The sequence below is a fragment of the Puma concolor genome, chromosome B4, assembly GCF_028749965.1.
Source record: "Puma concolor isolate L17-30 chromosome B4, mPumCon1.1.hap2, whole genome shotgun sequence".
Lineage (NCBI taxonomy): Eukaryota > Metazoa > Chordata > Mammalia > Carnivora > Felidae > Puma > Puma concolor.
In genome coordinates, this window is record NC_141673.1 from 66,031,538 (window position 1) to 66,048,740 (window position 17,203).

The following is a 17,203-nucleotide window of genomic DNA, read 5'->3' on the forward strand; positions in this document are numbered from 1 at the left end:
TGTATAAAATCACAAAGTCCACAGGTGGCAGGGGACACACACCTTGAGAGTTCACACTGTCCAGTCCGGGTCATACTCTTCCTTCCTCTCCTCTCCCTGTTTCTTGATAGGTTATGTGCTTTATCCACTTGAGCCCAACCTGGTTGTGAACATGTCAGAATTTAAAGTCCCCTAGTGCCAAAAGAAATTGGATAGCCTAGAAGGAATGGATAAATTCCTAGAAACGCACAACTTTCCAAGACTGAATCATGAAGAAATAGAAAATCTGAAGAGACTGTAACTAGTAAGGAGAATGAATCAGTAATCAAAAACCACCCATCGAAGAAAAGCCCAGGACTATATGGCTTCACTGGTGAATTCTACCAAGCTTTTCAAGAATTCACTCCAATCTTTGTCAAAATCTTCCCAAAAATTGAAAGAAGGGAACACTTCCAAATTCATTTTATCACACCCGCAGTATTCTGATATCAAAGCCAGACGATGCTATCACAAGAAAAGAAAACTACTAGGTGTTTATATCCTGATGAACATAGATGCCAAAGTCCTTAACAAAATACTAGCAAACCGAATTCAACACATGTAAAGAATCACACACCATGTCCAAGGAGGATTTATCCCTGGATGCAAAGACAGTTCAACAAACAGAAATCAATTAAAGAAATACATCCAAGAACAGAATGAAAGATTTTTTAAAAATCACATTAGCATCTCAGTAGATGCATTTGACAAAATTCAGCATCTTTTCATGATAAAACTCAACAAACCAGGGATAGAAGGAAATTACCTCAACATAATAAAGGCAATATGTGAAAATCTTGTCACTCGTATCATACTGAATGTTGAAAAACCGAGAGCTTTTCCTCTAAAGCTACTTTCTCTCTTGCCACTTCTATTCAACACGGTACTGGAAGTTCCAGCCAGAACAATTAGCAAGAAAAAAGAATAAAAGCCATCCACATTGGAAAGGAAGAAGTAAAAATATCAGCTTGCAGATGATATGACCTCATAGGTAGAAAACCCCCCAAAGATTCCAGAAAACCCCATCAGAATAAATGAATTCAGTAAAGTTATGGGATACAAAATCAACATACAAACCAGTTGGAGGGACGGATAAAGAAGTATAGTGTACACACAATGGAATATTATTCAACCTTAAAAAAGAGGGAAACCCTGCCTTTGGGATAACATGGATGAAACTTGAGGACATTATAAGTAAAATAAGCCAGTCACGAAAGGAGAGAAACGCTGTATGATTCCACTTTCATGAGGTATCTCAAGGAGACAAACTCATAGAAGCAGAGAGTTGAATGGTGGTTTCCAGGGGCGGGGGGAGGAGGAGGAAATGGAGAGTTGTTGTTTAATTAGTATAAAGTTTCAGCTATGCAGGATGAATAAGTCCTAGAGATCTGCTGTACGGCATCGTGCTTGTAGTTAACAATATTGGATTGCACACTTAAAAATATAAAAGGGTATATCTCATGGTAAATGTTCTTATCATAACAAAATGTTTCTTTAAAAAAAAAAAAAAAAAAAAGGAGGAAGAAGAAGAAGAATTCAAAGGCAACAGGCCCGGTCAACTTGTCCTCAATTCTAGCTCCAGCCCGGGCGGGCGGTAGAGGCACAGCCACTTTCTCTTGTTTTCTTTCCTGGGCTTCCTTCCGGGACCCCTAGTGTGACAGAGCCCTTGCCCCGCCCAGTTGATGGCTTGGGGCTGTGTTGGGGGTGGAGGAGCTCATGCCTGGTTGTCAGGCCTTGGCCATGGCCTCTTTGGTGAGATGCAACTCTCTGCTGGTTCATGTTCTGGCCTCTTTCCAGAAACAGTGCAAATCTGTCTCACGCCAGTGACTGTCAACAGTTCTGGGGAAATTTTTTTTTTTTTTTTTTTTTTTAACATAAGGCTGATCAAACACTTGTAACGGGCCTGAGACATCTCCCAGACCTCACTGTCACGAGTGCTGCAGAGAACAGTCTTCACAGCCTCAAGCACACAGACGTCACTGAAATATTTACAAGGTTCCTGGCTCATGAAACGGAGCTTTCCGCTTAGGAGAAAGGGAAGGGACCTGGTGCGTGCGAAGTATCTACAACGTGTCGCACCACTCAGGGAGTTTCACTTTCGTGGTTTGTTTCTGTGAGGGACCTCCTGGAAGCTGACGCTTGCTCAAGGAAATGAACTTCTAATGGTGGCATTCTGAGCCTGCTGTAGTCTTGCTCGAGGGTAGAGGGCTAGGAAAGGGGTCTCTCCAACCCACCTCTTGGAGAGTTGTCTCCTGTGCTTGTGAATTCAGCTGCCTTGCCTAGACCAACCTCCACCCTCACCCTGGGCTAGGTCATCTTGGGAGTAGGCACACAATTGGCGCCTCCTGTTTTCCTTCCTCCAAGCACTTATTTTTGTGCCCTTCTGGTCCCTTGAAGGGCCGCCCCTCCTATCTCTGCCACCACTCTCTGTCTGTGGAATCCTACTCTTTTCTTTCAGATGCTGTTCAAAAGCCACCTCCTCCAGATCCTTTCTGTCCCCCAACCAAATATAACCGCTCCTTCTTCGGAACCTCCTGAAAGCACATCAATCATGTGTGACTTAGTCTGTAGGGTACCAGGGGATAAACACCTGTCATGTCACACCTGACTAGAATTTTATGGCTCTTTGTAGCACACGCTACAGACTGGTGCTTGTTATAAGTTTCTGAACAATGACGAGGGTAGTGCCCATTCAACACACATTAGGGGCATTAAACTGAGTTCCCGAGGGTGTGGATGGCTGTTCCACATCTTTGTCTCCTCAGCACCTAGCATGGAGCTGGCACACAGTAAGCTCTTGATAAGTGGCCCTGAATGGATGTTCACAACAGCTCTAACCTGTCAGGCCTATCACATCAGGCCCTGTGCGAAGCTTGTTCCTAATTAGCTCATCGAGTCCTCCCAATCACTCTTTGAGACAGGCACTAAGGTTCCCCACTAAAAAGCAAGGCCCACAGGGCAGGGATTTGTGTCTTTTGTGTTAGATGCTGTATCCGCGTGATTGCCTGAGATGTAGCAGGCCCTCGGTGAATATTGGTTGAATGAGTGAATTAATGAATGAATATCCATTTTACAGATGAAAAAACTAAGCTTGGAGAGGTTTAATGACTTGCCTAAGTGGTAAGATCAAAATTTGCACCCAGATAGACCTAATGCAAAACCTACCTGTATTCTTCTTTATCAGTGAGCTCTACCCAGTGGAAGAGGAGTGGGGGCTGGAAGGATAGTCTTACTTTTTTTTTTTAATGTTTATTTATTTTTTGAGAGAGAGAGGGAGATGGAGCGTGAACAAGGGAGGGAGGAGAGAGAGGGAGACAGAATCTGAAGCAGGCTCTAGGCTCTGAGCTGTCAGCATAGAGCCCGATGCGGGGCTCAAACTCACAGACTGTGAGATCGTGACCTGAGCTGAAGTTGGATGCTTAACCGACTGAGCCACCCAGGCGTCCCGATCGAGTCCAACCTTTAAGGATCTTCCCATTTGGTAGAGAAGCAGACGTGCACATATAAAAATCCCATAGCACAACGTGTGGTCTCAACAGAACCCGTGGCCATGCTAGGAATCAGGGAGGGCCAGCCCCAACAGCAAGACCCAGGGGACAGAAATGACTTATCAAGGGTCTGGACACTGCTAAGAGCAACAGAGCAGATGGGGCTGGGTGTGAAGAGCCTGGAAACCGCAGCTCCTGCACTTGGCTCCCCCTGCCCCAGCTCCCAGCAAACGCCCAGAAGTTGGGGGGTGGGGAGGAGAGAGGGGGACTGGAATGTGGTTTCATACCTGTAAGCCGTCCCTGCAGCTGGGAAGAGGCTTCATGTCCCTGTGCTGTGGAGACACATCTGGAGAGGCCTCTTGTCACGGGGGAGGGGGTGAGGAGGTAGGAATGGAAACCCTAGCATAGAGAAGTTGTGTCACCAGGCTGTGGCTGGCCAGTCCGGGAGGTCAGGTTCTTTGTGGCAGGGCTGCTGGAGGGGGAGGTAGGAAGGGCCTATAAGGACAGCAGTGAGAGGGGCAGGGGGCCAGGGACCAGGAGGACAATTTGTAGGGAGGCAGCCACTGCTGAAGCCCAGGTAAAGCCAGGAGGGCACATTGGTATGCCTGAGCTCACCTGGACCTCCACCTCTCATAGCCCACCCTGAGAAACCTGCTTGCTGTGAGGACCGGAGCTCTAGCCACTGCCTCGGCCCTTCCCTCTTACTGACTTCAAATGTGCAGGTTCTCTCTTCATCCCTGGGGGACAGGGGCTGTTGCGGGTTGCGGGGGGGGGGGGCAGTTATGGGTAAGGATCTGGGAAGAGGTACCCGGAAAGCTCTGCTTTTGCCCATCTAGGGAGCCGGAAAACCCCCAGCTCCCCCCACCACACCCCAACCGAGTGATGTCACTGAAACACTCTTGGCCTGTTGGTCCTGGAGATGGGGGTCACATCCACTCTTCTCATCTCAGCTTGACCCCCAACGTGTCATGTAACTTTGGGTTTGTCACTCACCCTCTTTGGCCTCTTGCTTCTAGGGCTGTAGAAAGAGAAACCTCGCCTCTGTCCACACCTCCGCCCCCCCCCCGCCCCCCCCCCCCCGCCCCCCCCCCCCCCCCCCCCCCGTCCCGCCTCCCAGGCGCTTGCTGCAAACAGAGCTGGCTGAGAAGCGGAGCAGAACAAGGATGGGGATGGGCTGCCTTGCTTGCGTTGGCCTGAAAGGAGGGGAAAGGAAACGCGGGGGCCCACACCCTCCCCTGCTCTGAGGAGCGCCCCGGCCACACGGACTGGTGGTCTCTGAGTCCGTCCCTCTTACCTCAGCCTGGTCATTGAAGACGGTGAGGGGGTTCTGGGAGAGAGGGAAGAACTTTCTTCTGACTCTCCACCCCCCTCCAGGTGCTGCTCTGGGCCTCTTCCCTCCTTGGCCTCACTCTGCAGGATGTCGTCGCGTATTCCATGATTCAGCCACTGTCCACATGCTAACGACCAAGGAGCCCCAAACCTCCGAATCCAGCCCAGTCCCAGCTGCCGCACTGCTCGACTTGATGAGGCCCCAGAGCTGGGCTCCAGGGTGGGAAAGGGCATGACATTCCCCTAAAATACAATGCAAGGTGCCCCCTGAGCTATGTAAGGAAGGCACTGCCTAGACATCTCTTCTGGGCACCAGGAGCCTCTAGCTAACTGCCTAGGAGACATCTCTACCTAGATATCCCAGGAGCACCACAAACTCAACCTGACCCCCTCCCCCTCCCCCCCCACCAAACACATCAGCCCCATCCTCCCTCTTACTAATGGCACCATTCTCCCAGGGTCTCAGCCTACAAATCCCTCTGTCTTCAGCCTCTTCCCAAGTCCTGTCAATCCTGCCCCAAGCTGTCTGCCTCTCTCCATCTTTTCTGCCCCTGGATCATTTGTCTTATTTTTAAATTAGCAAACATGCATGGGGCACTTGGTATATGCCTGGCTCTGCTCTGAGTGCTTTACTAATACTAACTCAGTGAGGAAACAGAGGCACAGAGAAGCAAAGCATCTTGCCCAGGGCCGGGATTTGAGCCCAGGCAGACCGCTCTGCAGTCTGGGCTCCAGGCCACCACAAGAACTCACAGAGTCTGCATTCTTATCAGCGTTGCCCTCCTTCAGGCCCTCCCCACAGTTCCTCACAGGCCGACCCTTCTTCCCTTCTTGTTCAAGAGAATGCTTTAATGACAAATATCACTACAGCAGTTTGGTCTTTCTGAAGCATGATTTCGAACCTATTCCCCTGCTTGAAAACCCTTGGAACTTCCCCCCACCCCCACTTCTGATGCTAACAGAATAAAGCCCATTCTCTGGGCTAGAGAGTCAGAGATGTGACCCCAACAAGCTCCCGGCTCCCTGGGGAACTTCTCACTGTGCCTGGCTCCCCTCAGGCACCCCTTTCTTTAGCGATCCTGCCCGAGCCTGCTTCCCGCCCTGGCAGTGCGCAGGGGTGAGCTCTGAATGGACCTTTTCCCGCCGAAGAAAGGCTGCATGTCTGAGTCCCCTTTGAACCACCAAAGCTTCTACCACAGTGTGTCACATAGAGCTAGGCACGACACACGTGATGAAGGAATAACAGCGGAACTGAGCTGCCTTATGAGGGTGGAAATTATTTCATTAAACAACATCTATGGACTCCTTGAGGCTAATACTAACAGCTGACGCTGAGAGCTTAGAAGAGAAAGAGGGACCAAAAGTCTAAACACAAGATATGTGTCAGAGGTCACAATTGCCAAGGAAATAAAATAAAGCCGGGGCAGGAAAGAGACTGCCCGATGAACTGGGTGGTGGTACATTGGTGGCATTCCTACTTATATAGGATCAGGAAGACCTTCCCAAGAAGGTGATGTGTGAGCAGAGCCGTGAAATGAGTGAGGGAGTGACCCATACAGCAATCTGTAGACATTCCAGGCAGAGGATGTAGCAAGTGCAAGGGCCCTGAGCTAACAGTATACTTAGCCTGTCAAGGAACAGCCAAGAGGCCTGTGTGGCAGGAGTGGAGTAAACAGGGAAAGAAGGAGCAACTGAGATTCGCAAATACATGAAAATGCTGAGGCCTACATAAATTCAGGCTCTGTGTAACACCATATGTCTGGGTAATAGTCACAGCTAGGATTTATCGAGTACATTCCACATGCCTGCCGCAGTTCTCAGCCCTGCCAACGTGGAAACTGCTAGACAGGTTCTCTCAGAATCTACCAGGGAGACAAAGAAACTCCACAGTGTCATGTGACGGGTGCTAGGAAACTACAGAAAAAAGCATCAATCCCAGACCAGGGGCCAGGGAGGCTTCCTGGAGGAGGTGGCCACTAGAGCTGTCACGCAGGAGGAGAAAACTGCTCCAGAACACAGATTCGGGGGGGGGGGGAGGGGGGGACAGTGGTGGCGTGCAGGCCAGGCAGACCTTGGGCAGCAGTGGAGGTGGGGGGAACTATGCCAACAGTTTGCAGGAGGAAGGGGGCAGGAGAAGGGCTGGGAAGGACAGGGAGGGCTGAGAGAGCCTCTAGACAGGGACACCCCGGCTTAAGCAAGCATGTAGGCAGTTGGTAGCTAGGGGGCGGGACACAAAGGGCGAACAGAGTTGGAGTCACAACTCAATAATCTAGCTGCACACCAAGCGCCCTGCTCTCTCACCGTCATTAGGTGGGTCTAGCTGAGAGACGACAGAGAAGCAGACGGTAAGGGGCCATCCGTGCATTGGGACTTGGTTTCTCATCTTATCCTAGGAAGTTCAGATCCTTTTAGGCAGATCTCAGAGTCCTCACCCTGGAGCGGCCCAAGACACTAATTCCTCAGCTAATAACGACTCACATGCTGGCTGCACTTTGTGGTCTTCAGTGCGCTTCCACTGCCATAACCTGTGTGCCTCACAGTCAATCTAGGATGGACAGAGCTCTTTCTTTCCATAGGAGACGCTGCAGCTCACAGAGATCAAGGCCTTGCCAAAGTCACAAGGCCAGAGGGTGATCAAGTTGGGAATCCAGCCCAGCTCGTGAGATTGCAAACTCCGTAGCAACACTGCAGCAGCTTTGGAAAACTGGGCCCAGCGATGGCCAATTCCCAAGGACAAGCCTGGGAGAGGGGAGGGAACAGGCTCTGGAAGGGGGCAGGGGTGATGGAGGCAGGAGTGGAGGCAGAAAGGAAGCAGCATCTTGGGAATGGGGATGGGAGTTGGAGACGCTTTGAGACAGAGCTAGAAGCCTCTCCAGAAAGGCCTGGTTAGATGGTCCAGCAGGGCTGAAAAAAAAACAAAAACAAAACCCAAAAAACCAGCACCTGCATCCTCCCACACCAGGCCTCTGCGACAAGGTAGGGAGGGGCCCATTGCTCCCATTTCACAGGTGGGAAAATGGAGGCAAAGGAGAGGTGCCTATATGGCTTGCCAAAGGCCCATAGGAACTGAGGGCCCAGGGGCCCTATTAGAAGCCAGGGAGGGTAGATGAGCCAGCCGTGGGAGACTTTCCCCACTCTGCCGTGGATGATGAAACAGATCAGAGGGGAGGTGGAAATGGAGACAGAAATCTGGGACGCATCCAGAGGCAGGGAAGGGGGAGGCTGAGGCTTGAACAGAAAGAACCTGTCAGCGGCAGAGATGGTGGAGCGATAAGGCCCTGACACCCAGCTCCAGTTACAGGCAGGCAGCATCAGCTGGTCGGGTGTCACGGAGTCCCCGCGCCTCCTCCCGCCCTGCGGACCCATCCACTTGGGTGGCTCTGCAGCACGCGCTCCCTAGTCCCGGGATGAGGGTTCAGGGTGGAGGGGACGGGGGAGGGGGCGGCGCGCCTCCTCCTCCCCACGGGCTTGTAAATCCGCAGCGGCCTCCGCAGCAGCCTCCCAGCCCGCCCCCGGGCCCCCTCCTCCTCCTGCGCCTGAATGGTACATTCCGGTCCGCCTGGCCCGGCTGCAGTGGATGTTGCTAGAACCCACGCGGAGGAAGGAAGAGACGCAGGCAGGCTGCTGTGACCCAAGCGGCCGCCCCTGCCTCAGGGACCCCTTCCCGGAGAGACGGCACCATGACACAAGGAAAGGTACCGGCATCTCCCCCACCTGCACCATCATCCTTCATCCTTTGGCTCCCCGCTCCCCGTCATCCCGAGCAAACTCTCTGGACCACTATAAGCATCCTTCCCCGGCGCTTGTGCGAAGGTCCTCTGTGGTCCTTGTTGCAGTCAGAGGACCAAAAGGCGCATTTCAAGTGATAGGTCAGGGCCTCTTCCTGCCCAACAGGCCCTCTCACCCCAGGGGCTCTGGCATCTCAAGACCCTTCACAGGTACCCAGTTTCCCTTAAGGAATCAACCTGGGTGTCCAGGGTGTGGTGGGGGGACTATAGGGGGGCACCTGGGTGAGCCCCAAGGAGTGGTGCCTATCCTGCCCCAACCACATTATGCTCATCTTTCCCACCTCCACAGAAACCCCCACCCCCACCCCCCAGCCAACTCATTCCACATCTGGACACATGCTTTGGGGGGGGGGGGAGGGGATTACTATGGCAACCCTGCATCAGGATGCTTTAATTTTTGTTTTTGTTTTGGCTCGACATGGGACTAGATGGAACCAGATAAAACGTCGTCTCTTTTTTTCTAGTTTTAGGCCTGAAATGGAGGGGAAGGGCTGGGGCAGAGACTTGGCTGGCCTAGTGTGGTTACATAACATCAACAGCCTGTGGAATTATACAACAATCAGGGCCTGGGGCAAAGGGGGAGGGTCCTCTGGCCCTCTGTTTTGGGGGTGCCAAGGATTGGGCAGAGAAAACAGAAGAGGAGCCTCCCCTACACTCCCCCTTCCTTTCTCCAAGATGAGCCTCAGAGCCAATGGCATCCTTCCCTGGGCTCTCAGACCCTCCTCTCTGTTTTTAATCTCCTGAGACCTCAAAATGATGTCACTGGTGATACCACCTCCTGCCATTGGGCAGACCTCACTTGGGAATGAGGGTGTGTGTGTGTGTGTGTGTGTGTGTGTGTGTGTATGGGGGGCAGGGCCCAGGAGGCTCTGGGGCTGATCGGCAGGGTGGGGGTTGGGAGGAGGGCCCATTCGTGACAGGGCTGAAGTCAGAGGTGATAATTCTTTTCCTGGGTCTGGTTTCAAAGGACCTTGGTTCTGGTGGGCTGAAATGGGTTTTCCTGGATGTGAGCCTTCTGGTCTGGATGAGGAAGGAGGTTGGGGAGTGGGAGGGCAGCAGGTGAACCAGGGCCCCATTCTCACAGGCCTAGGCTCCTCAAGGCCCTTCCCTAAGGAGGCCTGGGGGGTGTTCACCAGGGTGAAAATGAAAAGCCCCCTCCCCACACCTACTGCTGATTCCACCCCCCCACCCCAGTCACTTTGCTGACATCGCCTCCTGTCCTCAATGAATGTAGCACATCGCCCCGCCTCCTCTGCCTCTGACCCCAGCTGGCTCACAGGCTTTCTGAGGATGGAAAAGAACTTTCCAGTTCAGTGGTCCTTAGGGCTGAGTGGAGACAGAGATGTTCTGGTGCTCGCTTCCCTCTGGGCTGCCTCAGCTGGACGCAACCTGCAAAGAATGAACTCAGCGGCCTTCCTCTGCAGCCCTTCGGGTTTAACACATTCTTTCTGAAGCCAGAACTAAATCCCATTCATTTTCTGAGGCTTAGTCTTTTTGTTGCCGGTCAGTTTTCATACACCCCCTCCCCCACAGTCTTCCCTTCCCTGGCGGCAGCACTCAGGCCCTTCCAGCTCACATCCTCTCCCCAAAGCTTAAGTGGACCCTCTGGGGCCTGGGGCAGAGCTGAGTGTAAATGGGCTTGAGTTTTCAACCTGCCATGGCACAATTCCCTCTGGGCCTCAGTTTCCTCATCTGTCAAATGAAGGAAAGGGTTGAGCTAGATACCTTCTGAGATCCCTTCCAACAGTGAAGGTCTGTGATTCTCTTCTGGTTTGGGAGAGAGGCTGAGGTTCACAACAGGATGAGGCCAAAACAGGACCCTTCACCAGGGCCCTCTTGCCCTTTCCCCACTCTATGGTCCCCTTTCTTCCTCATATCTCCCCTCACCCCTCTCTGTTTCCCTGCTCACCCATTCCCACCTTCCTAGTGTCATCTCCAGCCCAACAGAAGGAGGCCAGTCCCAGTGGATGAGGCCTGGGCTCTGCAGCCCAATGGGCTATGTGTGGCTCTGTGACCTTGGACAAGTCATCCTTCCTCTCTGAGCCTCAGTTCCCTCATTTTAAAACAGGGATCAGGGGTGCCTGGGTGGCTCAGTCGGTTAAGCATCCAACTTCAACTTAGGTCATGATTTCATGGTTTGTGAGTTCAAGCCCCTCATTGGGTTCTCTGCTGTCAGCACAGAGCCCACTTCAGATCCTCTCTCCTCCCCTCTCTCTCTCTGCTCCTCCCCTGCTCTCTCTTTCAAAAATAAATAAACATTAAAAAAAAAAAAAAAACAGGGGTCAAAATATAACCACCAAGGTAGCAGGGAGATTAAATGAAAGAATCTTTCATTCAATAATATTCTTGAGGGCCTACTCTGTGCCAGGCCCTTCCCTGAACCCCAGGGAGACAGTGGAACCATACACAGCCCTTCTCTGCCCCAGGGACAGCCCCATGGTGGCCTCTCCTAAGAATTTCTCCTTCCTCAGTTATTTTTTAAACTTTTTTTTAAAGTTTATTTATTTTGAGAGAGAGAGAGGGCATGCATGTGCATGCAGGAAGGCAGAGAGAGAGAGAGAGAGAGAGAGAGAGAATCCCAAGCAGGCTCGGCACCTGAGCCCAACACAGAGCTTGATGTCATGATTTGTGAGATCGTGACATGAGCCAAAATCATGAGCCGGACGCTTAACCGACCGAGTCACTCAGTTTTTTTCCCCTCTCCTTCCTCAGTTTTTATTCCAGCTTCAGTGTGTGCCTCTGGCCAGCCCTGACCCTCCTGGAGCTCAGTTCTCCCATCTATAAAAAAAAAAAAAAAAAAAAAAGGGAGGGGGGAGAGTCTTCCTCCGCCACCATCTTTATTGGGGTATAATTGACAAATGGTAATTGTATATATTTAAGGTACACGACCTGAATGTTTTGATATACATGTATATTGTGAAATGATCACAATCAAGTCAGTTAACATCACTTCACATAGTTACCTTTCTTTGTGTGTGATGAGAACACTTAAGATCCACCCTCTCAGCAGATTTCGAGTATACAATAAAGTATTGTTAACTATAATCACCATGCTGTGCATTAGATCTCCAGAACTTATTCATCTAGCACAATGGAAACTTTGTGCCCTTTGACCAACACCTTCCCATTTCCCCCACCCCCCAACCCCTGGCAACCACCATTCTACTCTGTGCTTCTATGAGTTTGGCTATTTTCGATTCCCAATATAACTGGTATCACGCAGTTTTTGTCTTTCTGTGTCTGGCTTATTTCACTGAGCCTTGTTGCAAATGGAAGGATCTCCTTCTTTCTTAAGGCTGAATAATATCCATATCCATATCCCGTGTAAAATAGGGAAATTATTGTCTGCACCCCCACCCTTCCTAGTGCAGGTGAGAAAGTACCCATGGAAGTTCCAGATATTGGGGGCTGGTGGGGAGGACTTGGAAGGCACCCTTTCCCTGGTGACTGTCTCTCTTCGCCTCTATTCCACAGATCTCCGTGGCTAACAAGGCCCCCGGGACAGAGGGGCAGCAGCAGGCCAATGGTGAGAAGAAGGAGACTCCAGCAGTGCCTTCGGCCCCGCCCTCCTATGAGGAGGCCACCTCTGGAGAGGGGTTGAAGGCAGGGGCCTTCCCCCCAGCCCCGTCGGCTGTGCCTCTCCATCCCAGCTGGGCCTATGTGGATCCTAGTAAGTCTCTCAGCTCCTGGAGGCTGGAACATCATGGGGAGTGGTAGGCCCAGAGGAAAAACTTGGGTAGGAGGAAGTTGCCCATAAATAGATGCATTGTATGGTTGTTATATGAGGCTCTGTTGTCAAAGGCTTGGGATTTGGAGGGCTATTCCAAGAGTAGGTCAAGGAGGACTCCATGAAAAGGGAGAGACACAATATTTTCTGTCATAGTACTCTTGGATGGGGAAGAGGGGATTCTTTTCAAGTCACCAAGCTAGGGCAAATAGAGGGAGTAAATAGGGGGAGGGGGTGGATCAGGGGCTATTCTAGAAAGGCTTTCCTCAAAGGGGTACATTAAAAGGGTGGAGAGAGGTCAGAGTAGACACAGGAAAGGGCAGCATTAAGCTGTGGCTGGCTCCCTGTGAGTGGAGGTGTCGTGTTTACATGTGGGCTGATCCAAAACTTCCCCCTGAAGGCCCCAGGGATGTTGGGGGCCAGGGGTCTGAGGATCACTTCACCCTCACTTTCCTTACCTCTCTTCCCTTCTCCAGGCCTTTGTTGGGGACAGGAGGACAGGACATGGGGAAGGTATATGGATGCCAGCCTTAGTGCCCCTCATGGCCAGGCATAATTCATAGGCACACTTACCCAGGTGAATGCCAGCTCCCTGTAGACCAAAAATCACAGCCCGTGGGAGCCCCTCTGTTAGATTGAGCAGCTTGTGGGAGCTTTGCCTTGGGGCTGGGAACATACAGCTCCCCACGTGCTAAGGAAGGGCCCCTTCTCAAATCTTCCTCAGCCCCGGCAGCCTCCCTAAGCGGCCCCTCAACCCCCCTCCCCCAGCAGAATTCTAGAAGGAATCCCAGGAACAATGCCTCAGACAGAACCTCTACTCACCGGGAGTGGCCACCATGGTCCACACCCCTTACCACAAACCCTCTCGGCCCAGAGCCAAGCAGACCTACCACACCGTGACCTACTGGAGAGCCAATGAAGGTCTGGTGTTTGTGTGAGTCCTTCTCACTGCCCCAGACACCCACAGGACTTTCTCTGTCCTCATCGCCTGCTCAGTGGTCTGGCCATTTGGGCTTTGGCAGGAGATGTAGACCGCACATGAAAGTGGAAGACAAAAGGGTGAGGGCCTCCAGGCCCCAGGTTTGCAGTGGGTTCCCCTCTCTCCCCCTTCTTCATTTTCCATATCCAGGTTGCCAGGGCTAGCTGCCTTAAATAGTGTTTTCCAGGGAACTGTCAGGGCAGGAAGGACGCTCATTTTAGTCAACATGTGACAAACGTTTCTAAGTGTGTGTCAAGCACTGTGACCAGTGGTGCTAAATTTCTTAGCGATGTATGGATTTGCAAGACTTGTTGCCCCCACGGGCCTGACTGTACAGACAAGTAAACAGACAACTACCACACAATGAAAGAGATGCAGTGATAGACGCCTAGGCAGCTTACCTAATCCGTGTGGCAGTCAGGGAAGACTTCCTGGACAAAGGGGTATCCACATTGAGTCCTGAAGACTCAATGAGTTAGCCTGGTGAAGAGGCGGGGAAATGAGTGTTCAGGCTGAAAGAATATAATGTGCAGAGGCAAGAAAGCACATGGCCGAAAAAATATAGTCAGGCTGGAGAAAAGTAGGAGGGAACAGTGTGCATTGGGGCTGAGAGCTCGGGGGAGGCTGTGGAAGCTTTGTTAAAGAACTTGAACTTGAGTAAAAGGCAGTGGGGAGCCATCAAAGAGCTTGATGCAGGGTCAGCTTTGAAAGACCAAGACTGACGCTTTTGCTGTGGAGGGAGGGTAAGATCGTGGAGAAATGGCAAGAATTAAAAGGACAGTGGAAGAGAACAGAGCAGAGGCCTCAGGAATGGCCCAGATGAGGGGTGCAAAGGAGAGGGCAGCATAGTCCCCACCAGGCACAGAGCCATCGGCTTTCGCTTTCATCTAGTTTTGTCCCCAGGAGGTGAGTGTCACGGACCCATATCGCAGAAGACACTCCAAGATGGCTGATAGTCAGTCTGAAAAGAGGGAGCCACATGTGGGTCTGTTTGACTGTGGATCCTATGCTCTTTCACAGGCCTGATATCTGGGTTCTCAGTTCTGGGACCAGGCCCCCAAACTTCATCCCCAGCCATACCCCACTCCTTGCCCTTGTCCTGGCTTTACTTCCCCCTCCAGTCTTCCCCCTGCCCTGCTTCCCAGCTGGGGCACCAGAAGGTTCTCCCATCCAACTAGTCCCTGGTTCTCACCCCAAGGGCCTCAGAGCAGGCAGGGGTAGGACCTTAGACCCTGAGATGTGCTAGGTGGCCTTGGGAGAGTGGCTGTCTCTCTCTGATTCTTAGCCACTAAAGGGAGCCAGTGTGTTTAGGGAGGAGAGTGGGGGACACAAGAGAAAAGGGCCACATTTGTATGGCAGGGATTGGCCCCCAGGGAGCCCCAGTCAGCATGCAAGGAAGGGGTAGGGAGATGACAGTGTATTCTCAGGACTCAGGAGAAGCAGCTGGGGAAAAAGATCTGAGGGTGGGATGGGGTGGGGTGGGAGGTTTGAGAACAGAACTAGAGAAAAAAGCTTCCCCAGTCCAGAGAGCCAGTTTGACAAAAGTCAGCTCTGAACAGGTGGCCATTGGGGGCAGGATTTATATACATGGGAGCCCTCATGGCCCTCCCCATGTCCATACAGGCAGCTCTAGCTATGAGAACGGATTCCCCGCCGGAGACCATGAGCTCTTCACCACCTTCAGTTGGGACGACCAGAAAGTTCGCCGAGTCTTCATCAGAAAGGTAACCACCTCCTCCCGACTCTCCAGGACTGGGGGACTGGGGGGGGAGGACAGGGTGTCCCTTGAGAAGGCCCTGGCCCAGCCCTCTGTCTACAGAGGCCATCCCTGTGCCCCCTTCTCTAGTGACCCCAGCTGATAGCACCTGCTGGGAAGTGCTTCACCCCACTGCCCTCTGCTATACCCAAACTCATTGTCTCAACCTGTCTCCAGATACATGGGGCCCCTTGTCCTGTGGGGGTGGGCTCTGGAGCAAAGTTGCTTGTCTTTCACCTTGTCCTGGGTCCATTCTAGTGACCCCTAGGAAAGAAAGGGGAGGGTATAGGATGTAGGTCTGGAGAGTAGATTGAGTCACTGGGAAGCTGGGGTACTCGCTGAGCCTCACTGGGGGCCTTAGCCTCCCTAGCCTCCAGTGGGGGCTCCCCAAGCTGACCGGAACTCCCTCCCAAACCTAGGTCTATACAATCCTACTGATCCAGCTGCTGGTGACGTTGGGTGTCGTGGCTCTCTTTACCTTCTGGTGAGTTGGTTGTGTGAACCAGCACCTTCTAGGGGCAGCCATGGCAAGGCCTGGGGCGGGGGTCCCTGAATCAGACTGCTTTTGGAATGTTTGCCTGAAAAGATTTGTGTGGGGCAGTGGAGGCCCTCACACTGGGGAGGAATCTTAGGGAGTGCCCACGGAGGAGTCCTCTATCCAGCAGGGGTGGACCCGGTACCTTCTGGGCCTGTTGGTGCCTGGGAAGTGGTCATTCCTCTCAGATCTTCCAGCCCCACAGCCGGGTACCTCCATGTCCCAGCCGGGGACTGTGGCTGGGGCTCCCTATGCCACCAGGATCCCTTCTTCCTTTCTTCTTCGCAAGTCCTGGGAACCGTGGTGGGGCAGGTGCAGACGTGGAAATGGAGACATAGGGGAGATTCTGATTCTCTCCCCCTCCTTTCTCTGCAGTGACCCCGTTAAGGACTATGTCCAGGCCAACCCAGGATGGTACTGGGCATCCTAGTGAGTATACCCCAGGCCTCCAGGCCCCTTCGCAGAGAACCCTCAGTGGCACAGGGTGGGAAGTCTCCACAGACATAATCTAAGCCCATGGCTCTCTCCACCCCAAAGGAAGACTGTCCTCACAAGAGCATGACCAGACGGGCCCTTTGGATCTGAGGGGGAGGGAAGAAGACAGACATAGGTTCTGGTGCTTGCACAAAGAGGGGAGGTGGGCTGGGGCCCTGGCTGGAGAGACCCAGACCTTGGCCCTGAGGGGGAGGGGGGGGGGCTGGAACACCTTGGCCCACACTAATGATAATGTTGCTACTCTTATTAACGTTGTTATTAATGCCTATGAATTATTAATCATAGTAACTACCACTTACAGAATGCCTAATAAGGGCTGGGCCTTGTTCTGTGCGCTGGATATACAGTATTGCATTCGATCCTCGAGTCTACTGGGTATGATTATCTCAGAAAACTAAGGCTCAGAGAGGTTGAGTAATTTGCCCAAGGTCACACAGCTAGTCTGTGGCGGAGCTGGGATTCAAATCCAGGATTCAGGTTGAGGCTTGTGCTCTTAATCACTCCACTTGGCAGGCTCCCTTCTTCTCAAGGCACTTGGCTCCTGTTTGCCCTCTATTCTTTAAAGAACATGGCAGGTAACTTAAGAGAAGTTGGGTGGCTTAGGTGATCCTTGACCCTCCTGTCCGAGCAATTAGGGGTCATTTGGGGGTAATTCCAGGCCAGAACTACCCTGGGCTCAGAGCAATACCACTCTCACCGAAGTCTCCTTCAGCGCCTACTGTGAGCCCAGCGCCATACTGGCACTGGGGCTACTGGGGAGGAGACCTCTGTAGGGAAAAGTAGTGAGTGGCACAAAGCAGCACGGGAGTGAGCAGCATTCAGAGGAGGGGAGGCGGGAGGGCTGAGCCTGAGACATCCAACACCTCAGTCCACTTGAGAGGGTGCACCTCAACAGATGCAGACTGAAGTGGCTCAAGCAAAAGCGTGGGAGTGGGGCTGCACGTGGTACATGTGGTAAATACGAGACAAGACCGGCAGGGGGCTGGAAGGCTCCATGTAAGGGAATCTGACACATCTCAGAGAGCAGGGGGTCTTCCGGGGTGGGAGCTCTGAATGCCCGGCAAGGAGCTTGCGCACTCCAGCTGTCC

At 52.4% G+C, this 17,203-nt stretch overlaps 1 protein-coding gene across 2 annotated transcripts in view; it reads left to right on the top strand.

The window, feature by feature from the left end:
- Window positions 1-8,374: 8,374 nt before the first annotated feature.
- FAIM2 (Fas apoptotic inhibitory molecule 2) overlaps window positions 8,375-17,203 on the top strand; it is a 34,409-nt gene continuing 25,580 nt past the window's right edge. The window contains exons 1-5 of one of the 2 annotated variants that reach the window (XM_086713447.1): window positions 8,375-8,530; window positions 12,098-12,293; window positions 14,953-15,053; window positions 15,505-15,569; window positions 15,996-16,049. In XM_086713447.1, the coding sequence (XP_086569573.1) occupies window positions 8,516-8,530; window positions 12,098-12,293; window positions 14,953-15,053; window positions 15,505-15,569; window positions 15,996-16,049 (431 nt within the window). In that variant the 5' untranslated portion in view covers window positions 8,375-8,515. Of the gene's footprint in view, window positions 8,531-12,097; window positions 12,294-13,171; window positions 13,272-14,952; window positions 15,054-15,504; window positions 15,570-15,995; window positions 16,050-17,203 lie in introns of those variants that run through there. The other variant, XM_086713448.1, reaches the window with a different exon arrangement.